Source organism: Nerophis ophidion, linkage group LG11 (assembly GCF_033978795.1).
Source record: "Nerophis ophidion isolate RoL-2023_Sa linkage group LG11, RoL_Noph_v1.0, whole genome shotgun sequence".
In the NCBI taxonomy this organism is placed as follows: domain Eukaryota; kingdom Metazoa; phylum Chordata; class Actinopteri; order Syngnathiformes; family Syngnathidae; genus Nerophis; species Nerophis ophidion.
The window spans coordinates 3,842,248-3,861,039 of NC_084621.1; the positions used below are offsets into that span (position 1 = coordinate 3,842,248).

At 40.0% G+C, this 18,792-nt stretch overlaps 1 protein-coding gene across 6 annotated transcripts in view; it reads left to right on the top strand.

Annotated features, from left to right (window-relative positions):
- adgrb1a (adhesion G protein-coupled receptor B1a) overlaps window positions 1-18,792 on the top strand; it is a 468,831-nt gene that overhangs the window by 78,708 nt on the left and 371,331 nt on the right. For all 6 annotated transcript variants that reach the window (XM_061914951.1, XM_061914947.1, XM_061914950.1 and 3 more), the window contains exon 2: window positions 11,131-11,981. In XM_061914951.1, the coding sequence (XP_061770935.1) occupies window positions 11,252-11,981 (730 nt within the window). In that variant the 5' untranslated portion in view covers window positions 11,131-11,251. The remainder of the gene's footprint in view (window positions 1-11,130; window positions 11,982-18,792) is intronic.

The following is an 18,792-nucleotide window of genomic DNA, read 5'->3' on the forward strand; positions in this document are numbered from 1 at the left end:
CCGAAGCTTTTCCGAAAGGCGTTAACAAAATAAAAGCATGTAAACAATATATGCAAATGTGCGATAAAATAATTGTCGGCGTTAATAGATTGATGAGTTAACTCATAATTAACGCATTAATTTGCCCACCCCTAATAATTATAATTAGTATTAATAATAATTTCTCTATGAACCCAGTGAGTTCAGATTGTGTTTAGTTTTGATTGAGGCCGTTCTGAAGTGAGAGGACTGTATGGTTATTTTACAGGAGAGGTGGCAGGCTGTACATATTCATTTAAAAATATGAATTCATGTAAAATGTCACCATCATAAATGACCGTTTTTCGTTTTTGAATTGCATCGTAAGATTTTAGACCCGACACAGTTTTACTGCACTTATCAACGAGCAGCGTTTTTGTGTAATGTCGTCATTTGATCATGAATGTGTGGCAATTATATCAATTAAAAAAGGCGATAATAATGATTTTTACACGTTTTTGTATGAGTAACAGTTGGCGTGCAGCAGATCTTAGCAATCAAACTGATGGCATATTTAGAATCAGCTGCCAAAATGTATCTGATATGCGGTGAGGTGGCGACTTGTCCAGGGTGTACTCCGCCTTCCGCCCGATTGTAGCTGAGATAGGCACCAGCGCCCCCCGCGAACCCCAAACGGAATAAGCGGTAGTAAATGGATGGATGGATAGGCAAGTATGTCGCACAATTTCATATTTGTCAGTGTAATGCAGTGTTTCTCAAAAAGTGGATCGGGACCCCCTGGGGCAGACCTGGGCAATTTAAGGCAAACTTTTTAACCCGGCCCACCGGACATTCCTAAATAATTTTTTTAGATCTTTAAGATGGAAACAGTAGCTGCCATTATGATGTGCAGTGATGTTTTCAAATCAATCAATCAATCAATGTTTATTTATATAGCCCCAAATCACAAATGTCTCAAAGGACTGCACAAATCATTACGACTACAACATCCTCGGAAGAACCCACAAAAGGGCAAGGAAAACTCACACCCAGTGGGCAGGGAGAATTCACATCCAGTGGGACGCCAGTGACAATGCTGACTATGAGAAACCTTGGAGAGGACCTCAGATGTGGGCAACCCCCCCCTCTAGGGGACCGAAAGCAATGGATGTCGAGCGGGTCTAACATGATACTGTGAAAGTTCAATCCATAGTGGCTCCAACACAGCAGTGAGAGTCCCGTCCACAGGAAACCATCTCAAGCGGATCAGCAGCGTAGAGATGTCCCCAACCGATACAGGCGAGCGGTCCATCCTGGGTCCCGACGAGCGGTCCATCCTGGGTCTCGACTCTGGACAGTCAGTACTTCATCCATGGTCATCGGACCGGATCCCCTCCACAAGGGAGGGGGGGACATAGGAGAAAGAAAAGAAGCGGCAGATCAACTGGTCTAAAAAGGGAGTCTATTTAAAGGCTAGAGTATACAAATGAGTTTTAAGGTGAGACTTAAATGCTTCTACTGAGGTGGCATCTCGAACTGTTACCGGGAGGGCATTCCAGAGTACTGGAGCCCGAACGGAAAACGCTCTATAGCCCGCAGACTTTTTTTGAGCTCTAGGAATCACTAATAAGCCGGAGTCTTTTGAACGCAGATTTCTTGCCGGGACATATGGTACAATACAATCGGCAAGATAGGCTGGAGCTAGACCGTGTAGTATTTTATACGTAAGTAGTAAAACCTTAAAGTCACATCTTAAGTGCACAGGAAGCCAGTGCAGGTGAGCCAGTACAGGTATATATGTATGTATATATGTATATAAAGGTATATACAGTATAGGTATATATGTATGTATATATGTATATATGTATATAAAGGTATATACAGTACAGGCGTAATGTGATCAAACTTTCTTGTTCTTGTCAAAAGTCTAGCAGCCGCATTTCACCGTAAGTCTTTGAACTATACATGAGCATAAGTCTATAAAAAAAAGTATTACAATGGTTGGAATCTGCGCTTTTGCATGATATATTAGTTGCTATGGTAACCTAATTATTTACTATGGCGATCCAGGTCACAGTAGCTCAGACGAGGCATCAAGCAGTGTGGACGTGTTTTTTTTTTCCAGAGAGTGTTTCCGGAGCGGCCAGCCTGAAATGTTGGACAGAAGTGGAAGGAGATGTTTTACAACAAAACTGTAAAGTTTATTGATGTATCAGATTGTAGGTGTTTTTTTTTTTTACGCCCTTAGCGTTCATATTTCGCTGTTTGTTGCATTTTTGTGGCGTTTCGCTTGATAGTAAAATATGTCGATCGAGACGGGGTGTGTTCATGTGTTGTCAATGTTCAGTGTTTTATCGTTCATAGTTAATATTGTAAATCCCACTTTCTTTATTTTCATGTACATTCCGGGTGTCTCATTCAGTAAAAAAAATAAAAATTACATTACGTTTTTTCAGGCGGTCTGTCATAACGTTTTTAGCATTCAATCAGACATTATTGTGAGGTTTTGTAGTAGTGTTCGTAAAAATAGATATATCAATAAATCACTAGTGTCTCAAAGGGCTGCACAAACCACTACAACATCCTCGGTAGGCCCACATAAGGGCAAGGAAAACTCACACCCAGTGGGACGTCGGTGACAATGATGACTATGAGAACCTTGGAGAGGAGGAAAGCAATGGATGTCGAGCGGGTCTAACATGATACTGTGAAAGTTCAATCCACAATGGATCCAACACAGTCGCGAGAGTCCAGTCCAAAGCGGATCCAACACAGCAGCGAGAGTCCCGTTCACAGCGGAGCCAGCAGGAAACCATCCCAAGCGGAGGCGGATCAGCAGCGCAGAGATGTCCCCAGCCGATACACAGGCGAGAGTGGGACATAGGAGAAAAAGAAAAGAAACGGCAGATCAACTGGTCTAAAAAGGGAGTCTATTTAAAGGCTAGAGTATACAAATGAGTTTTAAGGTGAGACTTAAATGCTTCTACTGAGGTGGCATCTCGAACTGTTACCGGGAGGGCATTCCAGAGTACTGGAGCCCAAAATGAAAACGCTCTATAGCCCGCAGACTTTTTTTGGGCTTTGGGAATCACTAATAAGCCGGAGTCCTTTGAACGCAGATTTCTTGCCGGGACATATGGTACAATACAATCGGCAAGATACAATTTTTTCTCTAATATTAGCCCACAAGTCCAAATAATTGCAGGAGGCTGCAATATTTATTAGGATATAGATTTAAGACCATATCGCCCATCCCTAATGAGTGTCGTGTTTTGTGTTCATGTTTTGTTTAGTTGTGTTATGTTACTTCAAGACTCCATTAGTTCCTGTTTTTTCACCCTCTTGTTTGGTTTCCATGACAACTCATTGGTTTCACCTGTACTCATTTGGACTCACGCACCTGATTTGTTTAGGACTCACGCACCTGATTTGTTTAGGACTCACGCACCTGTGTTAATTATGTCACTATTATTTAAGCTTGTCGTTGCCAGGCAGTCGGCCTGGCGTCATTGTTATTGCTCCATGCTCTGTTCACTCTGGTTATGTATCGCTCTGCTCATTTCCTTCCAAGTAAGTTTTGTTTATTCATGCCATTCGTTAAGCGAGTCTTTTGTTTCATATCCATAGTTTTTGTTTTTTTAGCCAAGTTTGTTCTCCGCCTTGTGCGCGCCTTTAGTTTGCACTTTTTTCATAGGTAAATTAAAATATGAGGAGCTAGATGAGGTGGTTCGGGCATCTGGTCAGGATGCCACCCGAACGCCTCCCTAGGGAGGTGTTTAGGGCACGTCCAACCGGTAGGAGGCCACGGGGAAGACCCAGGACACGTTGGGAAGACTATGTCTCCCGGCTGGCCTGGGAACGCCTCGGAATCCCCCCGGGAAGAGCTAGACGAAGTGGCTGGGGAGAGGGAAGTCTGGGCTTCCCTGCTTAGGCTGCTGCCCCCGTGACCCGACCTCAGATAAGCGGAAGAAGATGGATGAAATTAAAATATGTCTTTACCTTCACGCCTTTGCATTCTGGAAAAACAAAGCACACCATAGCCCTCGTTTTGACAATGAGCAATATTGTTGAATATTTTGCACAAAACAAACAAAAAAAATACTGTTTTTTATTTAAAAAAAACATTTTAATGTGAGCCTGTTAGGTATTTAAAAATGTGCAACCTAGGGAATAGTTTGCATTTGTTATTAAATTAACCTGATGAACTTCTCAGCTCATTTTATTAATTATCTTTAAAAATAAGGCAGTTGAAAAAATAATGTAACTCACACAATGCTTTTTACGGGTGAATAGATATTAAGTTCTCAATAGTTATTCAATTCGGGTGAAGGGGGGTCGCAAACGTTGTTTTGGACCTCCTGGGAGTTGTGACAGAAAATATTATAAAAGTATTAGTGTAGTGAAAATGTTATTTTTCCGCACATTTTATTGAGACTAAGAATCATGCAGCTTTCTGTGTTTCCTGCCTTGTAGCTCAGAGGCAAAATGTTCTTGTGGCAATCTCAATGAAATCCCCAATGTGAGCGTTTTTTTCTGGCCACTTCCCCCTTTGCCTGCCTGCATCCCTCTAAATCTTTCAAAAATATCCAAGGTCTGCTGTTGCATCTTCCTGAGTGGTTCATTGTTTGGATTTTCCCGCAGAGAAGGCTTGTTAGGCATGTTTACACATATTTGTTCTTGGCTGCTTTTGGCTAATGCAACCTCTTTTGTTCTTGTAATTGCTTGTTGTTGTATAGCCGTGGGCTGAAATGGATAAACAATTGTACAACTTTAGTATCATATGCTGCATAATAGTACTGCATAATAATAGCTCCCAGTTAAGTACTCCCTCTTAGAATTCAGATTGGATAGTCAGCAGTTTTAACTTTTGTTTGCTTAATTGACTGTTTTGTGTATGATTGATCTCAGCTTTTGTTAGCCATGTTCATTTGGATAACATACAATATATTCCATCCATTATATTAGTTTGTTTGTGTTTTAGTTTTTCCTCTGTGTGTGTTTAGTATTTCCTGTCAGTGCTCTTCTTTAGTCTGTTTCCTGTTTTTTTTCCCTGTGCGCTGTTTTCCATCAGCTGCGACGGATTGGCACCTGGCCACACCTGGTGTCAATCAGCCCGCTGCTATTTGAACCTGTTTTGTCCTCCAGTCGAGTGCTGGATTATTGTCTGGTCGATGTCGCTCGTGTATTGTCGCTCCTGTCGTGTCGTTTCATGTCATTGCAGCGTAGCGGTAAGCTATTTTTCAGTATCTGTTTGTAGCTTACTGTCTTTTGTTCCCTGTTTTATTTTAACTCAATTTCTGGGTTTTCAAAGTTATGAACCTTTTTTCGGTGTTTGGTAAAATTTTTTAGTTACTTTTATGAGGGACAAATCATTTTAGGTATTATTTTAACTAAATTTCTGGGTTTTCCAAAATTATGAACCATTTTTGGGTGTTTGGTTACATTTTTCAGTTATCTTTATGAGGAACAATCATTTTTTTGGGTTATAAGTGTACTATTTTAACTAAATTTCTGGGTTTTCAAAGTTATGAACCTTTTTTCGGTGTTTGGTACATTTTTTTTAGTTACTTTTATGAGGGACAAGTCATTTTAGGTATTTAACTAAATTTCTGGGTTTTCAAAAATTATGAACAATTTTTGGGTGTTTGGTTAAATTTTTCAGTTATCTTTATGAGGAACAATCATTTTTTGGGGTTATAAGTGTACTATTTTAACTAAATTTCTGGGTTTTCAAAGTTATGAACCTTTTTTCGTTGTTTGGTAAAATTTTTTAGTTACTTTTATGAGGGACAAATCATTTTAGGTATTTAACTAAATTTCTGGGTTTTCAAAAATTATGAACCATTTTTGGGTGTTTGGTTAAATTTTTCAGTTATCTTTGTGAGGAACAATCATTTTTTTGGGTTATAAGTGTACTATTTTAACTAAATTTCTGGGTTTTCAAAGTTATGAACCTTTTTTCTGTGTTTGGTACATTTTTTTTAGTTACTTTTATGAGGGACAAATCATTTTAGGAATTATTTTAACTAAATTTCTGGGTTTTCAAAAATGATGAACCATTTTTGGGTGTTTGGTTACATTTTTCAGTTATCTTTATGAGGAACAATCATTTTTTGGGGTTATAAGTGTACTATTTTAACTCAATTTCTGGGTTTTCAAAAATTATGAACCATCTTTGGGTGTTTGGTTAAATTTTTCAGTTATCTTTATGAGGAACAATCATTTTTTTGGGTTATAAGTGTACTATTTTAACTAAATTTCTGGGTTTTCAAAGTTATGAACCTTTTTTCAGTGTTTGGTAAATTTTTTTAGTTACTTTTATGAGGGACAAATCATTTTAGGTATTTAACTAAATTTCTGGGTTTTCAAAAATTATGAACCATTTTTGGGTGTTTGGTTACATTTTTCAGTTATCTTTATGAGGAACAATCATTTTTTTGGGTTATAAGAGTACTATTTTAACTAAATTTCTGGGTTTTAAAAGTTATGAACCTTTTTTCAGTGTTTGGTCATTTTTTTTAGTTACTTTTATGAGGGACAAATCATTTTAGGAATTATTTTAACTAAATTTCTGGGTTTTCAAAAATGATGAACCATTTTTGGTTGTTTGGTTAAATTTTTCAGTTATCTTTATGAGGAACAATCATTTTTTTGGGTTATAAGTGTACTATTTTAACTCAATTTCTGGGTTTTCAAAGTTATGAACCATTTTTCGGTGTTTGGTACATTTTTTTAGTTACTTTTATGAGGGACAAATCATTTTAGGTATTTAACTAAATTTCTGGGTTTTCAAAAATTATGAACCATTTTTGGGTGTTTGGTTAAATTTTTCAGTTATCTTTGTGAGGAACAATCATTTTTTGGGGTTATAAGTGTACTATTTTAACTAAATTTCTGGGTTTTCAAAGTTATGAACCTTTTTTCGGTGTTTGGTACATTTTTTTAGTTACTTTTATGAGGGACAAATCATTTTAGGAATTATTTTAACTACATTTCTGGGTTTTCAAAAATTATGAACCATTTTTGGGGGTTTGGTTAAATTTTTCAGTTATCTTTATGAGGAACAATCATTTTTTTGGGTTATAAGTGTACTATTTTAACTCAATTTCTGGGTTTTCAAAGTTATGAACCATTTTTCGGTGTTTGGTAAATTTTTTTAGTTACTTTTATGAGGGACAAATCATTTTAGGTATTTAACTAAATTTCTGGGTTTTCAAAAATTATGAACCATTTTTGGGTGTTTGGTTAAATTTTTCAGTTATCTTTGTGAGGAACAATCATTTTTTGGGGTTATAAGTGTACTATTTTAACTAAATTTCTGGGTTTTCAAAGTTATGAACCTTTTTTCGGTGTTTGGTACATTTTTTTTAGTTACTTTTATGAGGGACAAATCATTTTAGGAATTATTTTAACTAAATCTCTGGGTTTTCAAAAATGATGAACCATTTTTGGGTGTTTGGTTAAATTTTTCAGTTATCTTTGTGAGGAACAATCATTTTTTTGGGTTATAAGTGTACTATTTTAACTCAATTTCTGGGTTTTCAAAGTTATGAACCTTTTTTCAGTGTTTGGTAAATTTTTTTAGTTACTTTTATGAGGGACAAATCATTTTAGGTATTATTTTAACTAAATTTCTGGGTTTTCAAAAATTATGAACCATTTTTGGGTGTTTAGTTACATTTTTCAGTTATCTTTGTGAGGAACAATCATTTTTTTGGGTTATAAGAGTACTATTTTAACTCAATTTCTGGGTTTTCAAAGTTATGAACCATTTTTCGGTGTTTGGTTAATTTTTTTAGTTACTTTTAACCAAACACCGAAAATTGGTTCATAAGTTTTGAAAACCCAGAATTTGAGTTAAAGTAATACCTTTGTAACCCAAACAATAGATTGTTCTTTATAAAAGTAACAAAAACATTTAACCAAACACCCAAAAATGCTTGATAACTTTGAAAACCCAGAAATGGAGTTAAAATAATACCCTTATGTATGTCGCCTATTATTTTGTGTACTGTTGACAAGTGATGCACCAGAATTTGGCCACTGAAAAAAATAATTTAATCGCCGAAAACTGGAAATCGGATGTTGCGATGTAAACAAGACGTGCTAGAATGTGGACGTAACTTTAATATATGTCAGATGTACCCGCGGACAGCCAACTACACAATGTGCAAGGAAAAGGATGACAGTGTCGGCTTTTAAGGGGAAAAAGTCCAACTGGAGCAGCAGCGCCGAGCAAGCGTGACAACATGCTCGCCTCTTCCGACAAGGACATTGAGGGACAGAAATAGTCTCGAAACACGAGTACATTCTATAATAACACCAGAAAAACATGCTACATTAGTTGCTGGTTGTTTTCAACAAAGGAAAAGTCACTAAAAGTCTCTAGGCACTTGAAAAAAAACGTACATTGTAAAATAAGCCACGACAATTTAAAAATAGAGCAGAACGATATACAAACCCCGTTTCCATACGAGTTGGGAAATTGTGTTAGGTGTAAATATAAACAGAATACAATGATTTGCAAATCCTTTTCAAGCCATATTCAGTTGAATATGCTACAAAGACAACATATTTGATGTTCAAACTGATAAACATTTTTTTTGTTGCTAATAATCATTAACTTTAGAATTTGATGGCAGCAACACGTGACAAAGAAGTTGGGAAAAGTGGCAATAAACACTTATAAAGTTGAGGAATGCTCATCAAACACTTATTTGGAACATCCCACAGGTGTGCAGGCTAATTGGGAACAGGTGGGTGCCATGATTGGGTATAAAAACAGCTTCCATGAAATGCTAAGTGATTCACAAACAAGGACGGGGCGAGGGTCACCAATTTGTAAGCAAATTGTCGAACAGTTTTAGAACAACATTTCTCAACGAGCTATTGCAAGGAATTTAGGGATTTTACCATCTACGGTCCGTAAAATCTTCAAAAAGTGCAGAGAATCTGGAGAAATCACTGCACGTAAGCGATGATATTACGGACTTTCGATCCCTCAGGCGGTACGGCATAAAAAACGACAGTGTGTAAAGGATATCACCACATGGGCTCAGGAACACTTCATAAAACCACTGTCAGTAACAACAGTTGGTCGCTACATCTGGTAGTGCAAGTTAAAGCTCTACTATGCAAAGCGAAAGCCATTTATCAACAACACCAAGGAACGCCGCCGGCTTGGCTGGGCCCGAGATCATCTAAGATGGACTGATGCAAAGTGGAAAAGTTCGAGTTCACATTTCAAATTATATTTGGAAACTGTGGACGCCCCATCCACAAGAAAGGATGGGGCGAGGTACACCCCTTTGTCCACAACTGCGTGAGCAAATAGTCAAACAGTTTAAGAACAACGTTTCTCAAAGTGCAATTGCAAGAAATTTAGGGATTTCAACATCTACGCTCCATAATATCATCAAAAAGTTCAGAGAATCTGGAGAAATCACTCCACGTGAGCAGCATGGCCGGAAACCAACATTGAATGACCGTGACCTTCGATCCCTCAGACGGCACTGTATCAAAAACCGACATCAATCTCTAAAGGATATCACCACATGGGCTCAGGAACACTTCAGAAAACCACTCTCACTAAATAAAGTTTGTCGCTACATCTGTGAGTGCAAGTTAAAGCTCTACTATGCAAAGCGAAAGCCCTTTATCAACAACATCCAGTTACGCAGCCGGCTTCTGTGGGCCCGAGATCATCTAAGATGGACTGATGCAAAGTGGAAAAGTGTTCTGTGGTCTGATGAGTCCACATTTCAAATTGTTTTTGGAAATATTCGACATCATGTCATCCGGACCAAAGGGGAAGCGAACCATCCATACTGTTATCGACGCAAAGTTCAAAAGCCAGGATCTGTGATGGTATGGGGGTGCATTAGTGCCCAAGGCATGGGTAACTTACACATCTGTGAAGGCACCATTAATGCTGAAAGGTACATACAGTTTTTGGAACAACATATGCTGCCATCTAAGCGCCGTCTTTTTCATGGACGCCCCTGCTTATTTCATCAAGACAATGCCAAACCACATTCAGCACGTGTTACAACAGCGTGGCTTTGTAAAAAAAGAGTGCGGGTACTTTCCTGGCCCACCTGCAGTCCAGACCTGTCTCCCTCCTCAAAATTTGTGGCGCATTATGAACCGTAAAATACGACTCCGGACTGTTGAACGACTGAAGCTCTACATAAAACAAGAATGGGAAAGGATTCCACTTCCAAAGCTTCAACAATCAATTTCCTCAGTTTTCAAACGTTTATTGAGTGTTGTTGAAAGAAAAGGTAATGTAACAGAGTGGTGAACATGCCCTTTCCCAACTACTTTGGCACGTGTGGCAGCCATGAAATTCTAAGTTAATTATTATTAGCAAAAAAAAATAAAGTTTATGAGTTTGAACATCAAATAACTTGTCTTTGTAGTGCATTCAAATGAATATGGGTTGAAAATGATTTGCAAATCATTGTATTCCGTTTGGGCTTCACGGTGGCAGAGGGGTTAGTGCGTCTGCCTCACAATACGAAGTTCCTGCAGTCCTGGGTTCAAATCCATGTTCGGGATCTTTCTGTGTGGAGTTTGCATGTCCCACTTCCAAAGACATGCACCTGGGGATAGGTTGATTGGCAACACTAAATGGTCCCTAGTGTGTGAATGTTGTCTGTCTATCTGTGTTGGCCCTGCGATGAGGTGGCGACTTGTCCAGGGTGTACCCCGCCTTCCGCCCGATTGTAGCTGAGATAGGCGCCAGCGCCCCCCGCGACCCCAAAAGGGAATAAGCGGGGGATGGATGGATGTATTCCGTTTATATTTACATCTAACACAATTTCCCAACTCATATGGAAACAGGGTTTGTATTCTATGAGTTAGCTCATAGAATAAGTGAAGTGAATTATATTTATATAGCGCTTTTCTCAAGTGACTCAAAGCGCTTTCCATAGTGACACCCAATATCTAAGTTACATTTAAACCAGTGTGGGTGGCACTGGGAGCAGGTGGGTAAAGTGTCTTGCCCAAGGACACAACGGCAGTAACTAGGATGGCACATGCGGGAATCGAACCTGCAACCCTATGCCGCCCCAATACAACATTAGCTCCAATTGTCAATGTGTTTAAACACCAAAGAATTACACGTTTTCAAAGTTGTATTCATATGTTGTTTCTTTGATTTTACAGGTGCCTGGAAACCCACTTGAAGTCCTGTGCCGATTTATGGATCTTTAAGGACAAACTCCTTCACATTGCCTTGCTCTTCAACAAAGGGACCAATCCGCATTCTCCTGGTTCCCTTGAAACCATGTCAAGCATTGTTTGGCAGCTGGCAAGATGGCCACTCGGAGTGGCGATCCTGTACTTCTTTCCTGTGCTATTGATGGGGGAGTGGGTTCATGCATCTCCTTCAGGGCCGGAGTCCGACTCCTGTTCTACTTTGGTACAAAGCCGCTTCTTTGGCTTCTTCCTGTCCCCGTCGGTATTCCCCAGCGTGCCTTGCTCCTGGACCCTGCAGAATCCTGATCCACGGCGTTACACCGTCTTCATCAAGGTGACTAAGCCGACAGAGGACTGCGTGCCGTTTCAGCTCCGCACCTTCCAGTACGACTCCTTCCTGCAGACCACACGCACCTACCTGGGACTTGAGAGCTTTGATGAGGTTGTGAGGCTCTGCGACACCTCTGCCCCCACGGCCTTCTTGGAGGCCGGAAAGCAGTTTGTCCAAATGAGGAAGGGTCCTCGCCAGAAAGGAGCAACCGGCACGAGTGACCGCGCAGACTTCAAAGTAGAGTACCTGGTCGTCGGAAAACGCAGCCCCAGCATGGCAGCCTGTCAGATGCTGTGCCAGTGGCTGGAGGACTGCCTGGCCCCCAGCACGTCCAGCAGGCCCTGCGGCATCATGCAGATGCCGTGTTCATGTTGGCTGCCGCCACAACAACAGAGTGAGGGCAACAGCTGTTTCCACAATGGAGTTTACCTGGATAACTGTTTGATGATCGCAGGACGAGAAAGTGGAACAGCTCCTGAAACAAATGGTAAGTAAAGACATATTTTGATTACAATTGTACTTGCCGTCCAACATTCTGTAGTTTCTTGGTTTTGAATGAATGAATGAAATAAGTTTATTCCGGTCATATAATCAATCAAATCAAATCAATCAACCATTGTGTGTGATCAGTTTTACAGTACATGTTATATGTATACAATAATGCACATTTACACACGAAAGAAAAGAAAAAGGAATAGGCTGAAGCCAAAGCTTATATTTGCCTTTCCTATACCTTCACAGAAAATTAGATTGCCTGGAACATCAACATAAACAAATAAATAAATCAAAAATCAATGGGGTGAAAGTAATTGTGACTATATTTTATAATTTTCAATTATTTCACCTTTCAATGTTTTCTTGAACCTTACCAAAGACGTGCATCTCTTCAGCTCATCACTGAGCTTGTTCCACCATTTAACTCCTAAAACTGTAATACATTTGTATTTTATATTTGTTCTCGCTTTACCTATTTCAAAAATCGATATCCCTCGTAAATTATAGTTTTCTCCTCTTAAATGAAATAGCCTGAGAAGACAAGCTGGAAGGCTGTTGTTTTTTACTCGAAACATAATTTCCATTGTTTTTAAAAACACAATGTGTGAAAATTTTAATACATTTGAACTCTTAAATAATGGATTGGTATGTTCATAGTAGCACACTTTGTGTATTATTCTAATGACCCTTTTTTGAAGTTTTATTATTGGGTCTATGTTTATTTTATAAACATTTCCCCAAATTTCAACACAATACGTTAAATATGGAAAAATAAAAGAATAATACAACATATGCAGGCATGTCTTATTCAGCATGTGTCTTACTTTATAAAGAATAGCAATAGATTTGGATATTTTTCCTTTTATATATTCAATATGCGGTTTCCAACACAGTTTATGATCAATTATTATTCCCAAGAATTTAGTTTCATATACTCTATCAATTTCCACATGATTTAACTTTAATTTTGCTTCACAATTTGTCCTTGCACCACTAAACACCATAAATTTAGTTTTCTTATCATTTAATGATAACTTATTAATATCAAACCATTTTTTTAGTTGAATTAACTCAACCTCCATTATCCTCAACACTTCTTTCAAGTCTTCTCCTGAACAATATACATTCGTATCATCTGCAAACATAATACATTTCAATTTATTAGATACTGAACAAATATCATTTTGTTTTGGTTGTTCATTTGTTTTTTTTTCTCCATCCATAATGTACGTTTTCCAGTCGTAGTCAATAAATAGAGACTTGTGGTGCAACTGTGTTATAGGGATTAGTGATAGGACTGAATATCGCCTCCAATATTTAGCATTTTAATGTGTATCAGGTCTCAATCAATCAATCAATGTTTACTTATATAGCCCTAAATCACCAGTGTCTCAAAGGGCTGCACAAACCACTACGACATCCTCGGTAGGCCCACATAAGGGCAAGGAAAACTCACACCCAGTGGGACGTCGGTGACAATGATGACTATGAGAACCTTGGAGAGGAGGAAAGCAATGGATGTCGAGCGGGTCTAACATAATACTGTGAAAGTTCAATCCATAATGGATCCAACACAGTCGCGAGAGTCCAGTCCAAAGCGGATCCAACACAGCAGCGAGAGTCCCGTTCACAGCGGAGCCAGCAGGAAACCATCCCAAGCGGAGGCGGATCAGCAGCGCAGAGATGTCCCCAGCCGATACACAGGCAAGCAGTACATGGCCACCGGATCGGACCGGACCCCCTCCACACGGGAGAGTGGGACATAGAAGAAAAGAAAAGAAACGGCAGATCAACTGGTCTAAAAAGGGAGTCTATTTAAAGGCTAGAGTATACAAATGAGTTTTAAGGTGAGACTTAAATGCTTCTACTGAGGTGGCATCTCGAACTGTTACCGGGAGGGCATTCCAGAGTACTGGAGCCCGAAATGAAAACGCTCTATAGCCCGCAGACTTTTTTTGGGCTTTGGGAATCACTAATAAGCCGGAGTCCTTTGAAGGCAGATTTCTTGCCGGGACATATGGTACAATACAATGGGCAAGATAGGATGAATCTTTGGGTGTCCCACGATTCGATTCAGTATCGATTCTTGGAGTCACGATTCGATTCAAAATCGATTTTTTTTTTTTTATTAAACACGATTCCCGATTCAAAAATGATTTTTTCCCGATTCAAAAGGATTCTGTATTCATTCAATACATAGATTTCAGCAGGATCTACCCCAGTCTGCTGACATGCTAGCAGAGTAGTAGATTTTTGTAAAAAGCTTTTATAATTGTAAAGGACAATGTTTTATCAACTGATTGCAATAATGTAAATTGGTTTTAACTATTAAACGAACCAAAAATAGGACTTATTTTATCTTTGTGAAAACATTGGACACAGTGTGTTGTCAAGCTTATGAGATGCGATTATTTTTATTTTTATAAATGTCTAATGATAATGTCAATGAGGGATTTTTAATCACTGCTATGCTGAAATTATAACTACTATTGATACTGTTGTTGATAATATTCATTTTTGTTTCACTACTTTTGGTTTGTTCTGTGTGGTGTTTGTGTCTCCTCTCAATTGCTCTGTTTATTGCAGTTCTGAGTGTTGCTGGGTCAGGTTCGGTTTTGGAATTGGATTGCATTGTTATGGTATTGCTGTGTATTGTTTTGTCGGATTGATTAAAAAAAAAAAAAAAAAAAATCGATATTTTTAAAAATGAGAATCGATTCTGAATCACAGAACGTGAGAATCGTGATTCAAATTCGAATCGATTTTTTCCCACACCCCTAATAAATTATCTACATATACACAGTATGCATGTCCGGTGATTTGAAAAACAATATAAACCAAAAACACCAACTACTAAACGGTAGTCCACCATCACCTCAATTAATGATCAATTCCAGGGACGGCGTGGCGCGGGGGGATAGTGGCCGTGCGCAACCCGAGGGTCCCTGGATCAATCCCCACCTAGTACCAACCTCGTCACGTCCGTTGTGTCCTGAGCAAGACACTTCACCCTTGCTCCTGATGGGTGCTGGTTGGCGCCTTGCATGGCAGCTCCCTCCATCAGTGTGTGAATGTGTGAATGTGGAAGTAGTGTCAAAGCGCTTTGAGTACCTTGAAGGTAGAAAAGCGCTATACAAGTACAACCCATTTATCATTTTATTTATCATTCTCAATTTCTGCTCAAATTCTGTGTAATTTATGCACTTTAATTACTGCACTGTAATGTCAGTGAAATAATGATGAGGTCATGATAGTATTTTTGGTTGTAAATATAGTCTATAAAAAATAGAACGTACAAGGGGCAGTATAGCTCGGTTGAGGGTTGCAGGTTCGATTCCCGCTTCTGCCATCCTAGTCACTGCCGTTGTGTCCTTGGGCAAGACACTTTACCCACCTGCTCCCAGTGCCACCCACACTGGTTTAAATGTAACTTAGATATTGGGTTTCACTATGTAAAGCGCTTTGAGTCACTAGAGAAAAGCGCTATATAAATATAATTCACTTCACTTCATTATTTTTCTGCAGAATTGTTTGCATCGTCACTTTATCAAAGGTGGTTGATCTTAATAATTTAGTAAAAATCTGTAAAATTACGATATTTTTCCGCAAAACGTTTCATGAAAATGTCTTTAAATATAATGTTTTTGATCATTATTTGGTTTACAGTGTTGTACCTTAATTTAATGGTTTTCGTTAGATGACCGTTTTTTTACAGATTTTATTTTTTTACAGTGTACCTAATGTGTTGCTATTTGCACCGAGCGGCAATCCTAGTTACTGCCGTTGTGTCCTTGGGCAAGACACTTTACCCACCTGCTCCCAGTGCCACCCACACTGGTTTAAATGTAACTTAGATATTGGGTTTCACTATGTAAAGCGCTTTGAGTCACTAGAGAAAAGCGCTATATAAACACAATTCACTTCACTTCAAAAACCAAGGTGTTCTTTCAAAATGTGTTCATCTGGACTGCATAAGGACATCAATCAATCAATCAATCAATGTTTATTTATATAGCCCCAAATCACAAATGTCTCAAAGGACTGCACAAATCATTACGACTACAACATCCTCGGAAGAACCCACAAAAGGACATACTGTAGCTACTGTATCCATCCATCCATTTTCTACCGCTTATTCCCTTTTTGGGGTCGCGGGGGGCGCTGGCGCCTATCTCAGCTACAATCGGGCGTAAGGCGGGGTACACCCTGGACAAGTCGCCACCTCATCGCAGGGCCAACACAGATAGACAGACAACATTCACACACTAGGGCCAATTTAGTGTTGCCAATCAACCTATACCCAGGTGCATGTTTTTGGAAGTGGGAGGAAGCCGGAGTACCCGGAGGGAACCCACGCAGTCACGGGGAGAACATGCAAACTCCACACAGAAAGATCCCGAGCCTGGATTTGAACCCAGGACTGCAGGAACTTCGTATTGTGAGGCAGACGCACTAACCCCTCTGCCACCGTGAAGCCTAGCTACTGTATGTCAGACTCAAATGAACAGGAAGTATGCTTGTGACTTGCAGAATGTGTGTAATTCCATCCAATGGTTCAAAGACAACTTGGGGGAATTAGCAGATGGAGAAAGGAGAAAGTACAATAAACATTTGCATGGTTTAGAGTTTCATCTGCTGGAAGAGAGCTCTTCGTCCTTGAAGGGTCAATGCTGTGTTTGATGCCTGTTGGGTCTTAGCAGGGACACTTGATCAGCTTCTGGGGCGACTGTAGACCCAGGAGAACACAATGCTGATATCGGATAGTGCAGGGTGTGGTGAGGAACAACAAGACAGACAGTAGAAGGGACTGCAATGAGATAAGAGGCGGTGGATGGAAGTCTAATTGTCAGCTACTTGATCATGCTTCCCTTCCCCCCCAGCAGGCAGGATGTAGCCTGCCATCTCCTCGCTGACTTTGTCAGGAATGTTGCCAGAGGGCCGAAACCTTTCTTGGCTCCACTTTTTTCTTCTAACCTTTCAATATTTGCTGTCTCATTTCTTCCCTCCGGTTGCTTTTTCTCTTTTTAGCTATCACTACACCTTCCAGTTTTTCCATTTTTCCATCCTTTGGCGAGGGTTTTGGTGCTTTCCCATTCCCATTGTCCTTGCCCGAATGTGGGTTCAGACCAGTGATGTCATTGAGGCACCTGTGATTAAGGGCTATATAAATAGACTCGGATTGATTGGTTGGTGATACTAACCCATGGAAAGCTAACCAAGCAAGGCTTTGTTGAAGTATCAATCAATCAATGTTTACTTATATAGCCCTAAATCACTAGTGTCTCAAAGGGCTGCACAAACCACCACGACATCCTCGGTAGGCCCACATAAGGGCAAGGAAAACTCACACCCAGTGGGACATCGGTGACAATAATGATCCAGTGGGACGTCTGTGACAATAATGATTATGAGAACCTTGGAGAGGAGGAAAGCAATGGATGTCGAGCGGGTCTAACATGATACTGTGAAAGTTCAATCCACAATGGATCCAACACAGTCGCAAGAGTCCAGTCCAAAGCGGGTCCAACTCAGCAGCGAGAGTCCCGTTCACAGCGGAGCCAGCAGGAAACCATCCCAAGCGGAGGCGGATCAGCAGCGCAGAGATGTCGAGGCGGATCAGCAGCGCAGAGATGTCCCCAGCCGATACACAGGCAAGCAGTACATGGCCACCAGATCGGACCGGACCCCCTCCACAGGGGAGAGTGGGACATAGAAGAAAAAGAAAAGAAACAGCAGATCAACTGGTCTAAAAAGGGAGTCTATTTAAAGGCTACAGTATACAAATGAGTTTTAAGGTGAGACTTAAATGCTTCTACTGAGGTGGCATCTCGAACTGTTACCGGGAGGGCATTCCAGAGTACTGGAGCCCGAACGGAAAACGCTCTATAGCCCGCAGACTTTTTTTGGGCTTTGGGAATCACTAACAAGCCGGAGTCCTTTGAACGCAGATTTCTTGCCGGGACATATGGTACAATACAATCGGCAAGATAGGATGGAGCTAGACCGTGTAGTATTTTATACGTAAGTAGTAAAACCTTAAAGTCACATCTTAAGTGCACAGGAAGCCAGTGCAGGTGAGCCAGTACAGGTATATATGTATGTATATATGTATATAAAGGTATATACAGTACAGGTGTAATGTGATCAAACTTTCTTGTTCTTGTCAAAAGTCTAGCAGCCGCATTTTGTACCAACTGTAATCTTTTAATGCTAGACATGGGGAGACCCGAAAATAATACGTTACAGTAGTCGAGGCGAGACGTAACAAACGCATGGATAATGATCTCAATTATATCCTACAGAGCAAGGAAGTCCAAACTTTTTTACTCAAGGGCCACATTGGGCTATACAAATTAGGCCAAGGGCAGAAAGCCGACTGCATGTAAAGTAACAAGAAAGTTTGATCACATTACACCTGTACTGGCTCACCTGCACTGGCTTCCTGTGCACTTAAGATGTGACTTTAAGGTTTTACTATCCATCCATCCATCCATTTTCTACCGCTTATTCCCTTTCGGGTCGCGGGGGGCGCTGGCGCCTATCTCAGCTACAATCGGGCGGAAGGCGGGGTACACCCTGGACAAGTCGCCACCTCATCGCAGGGCCAACACAGATAGACAGACAACATTCACACTCACATTCACACACTAGGGCCAATTTAGTGTTGCCAATCAACCTAAACGGGGATAGCAGGTCCATTCTATGTGTCATACTTCATCATTTCGCGATATCGCCATATTTTTGCCGAACAGATTTAGTAGAGAACATTGACGTTAAAGTTTGCAACTTTTGGTCGCTAATAA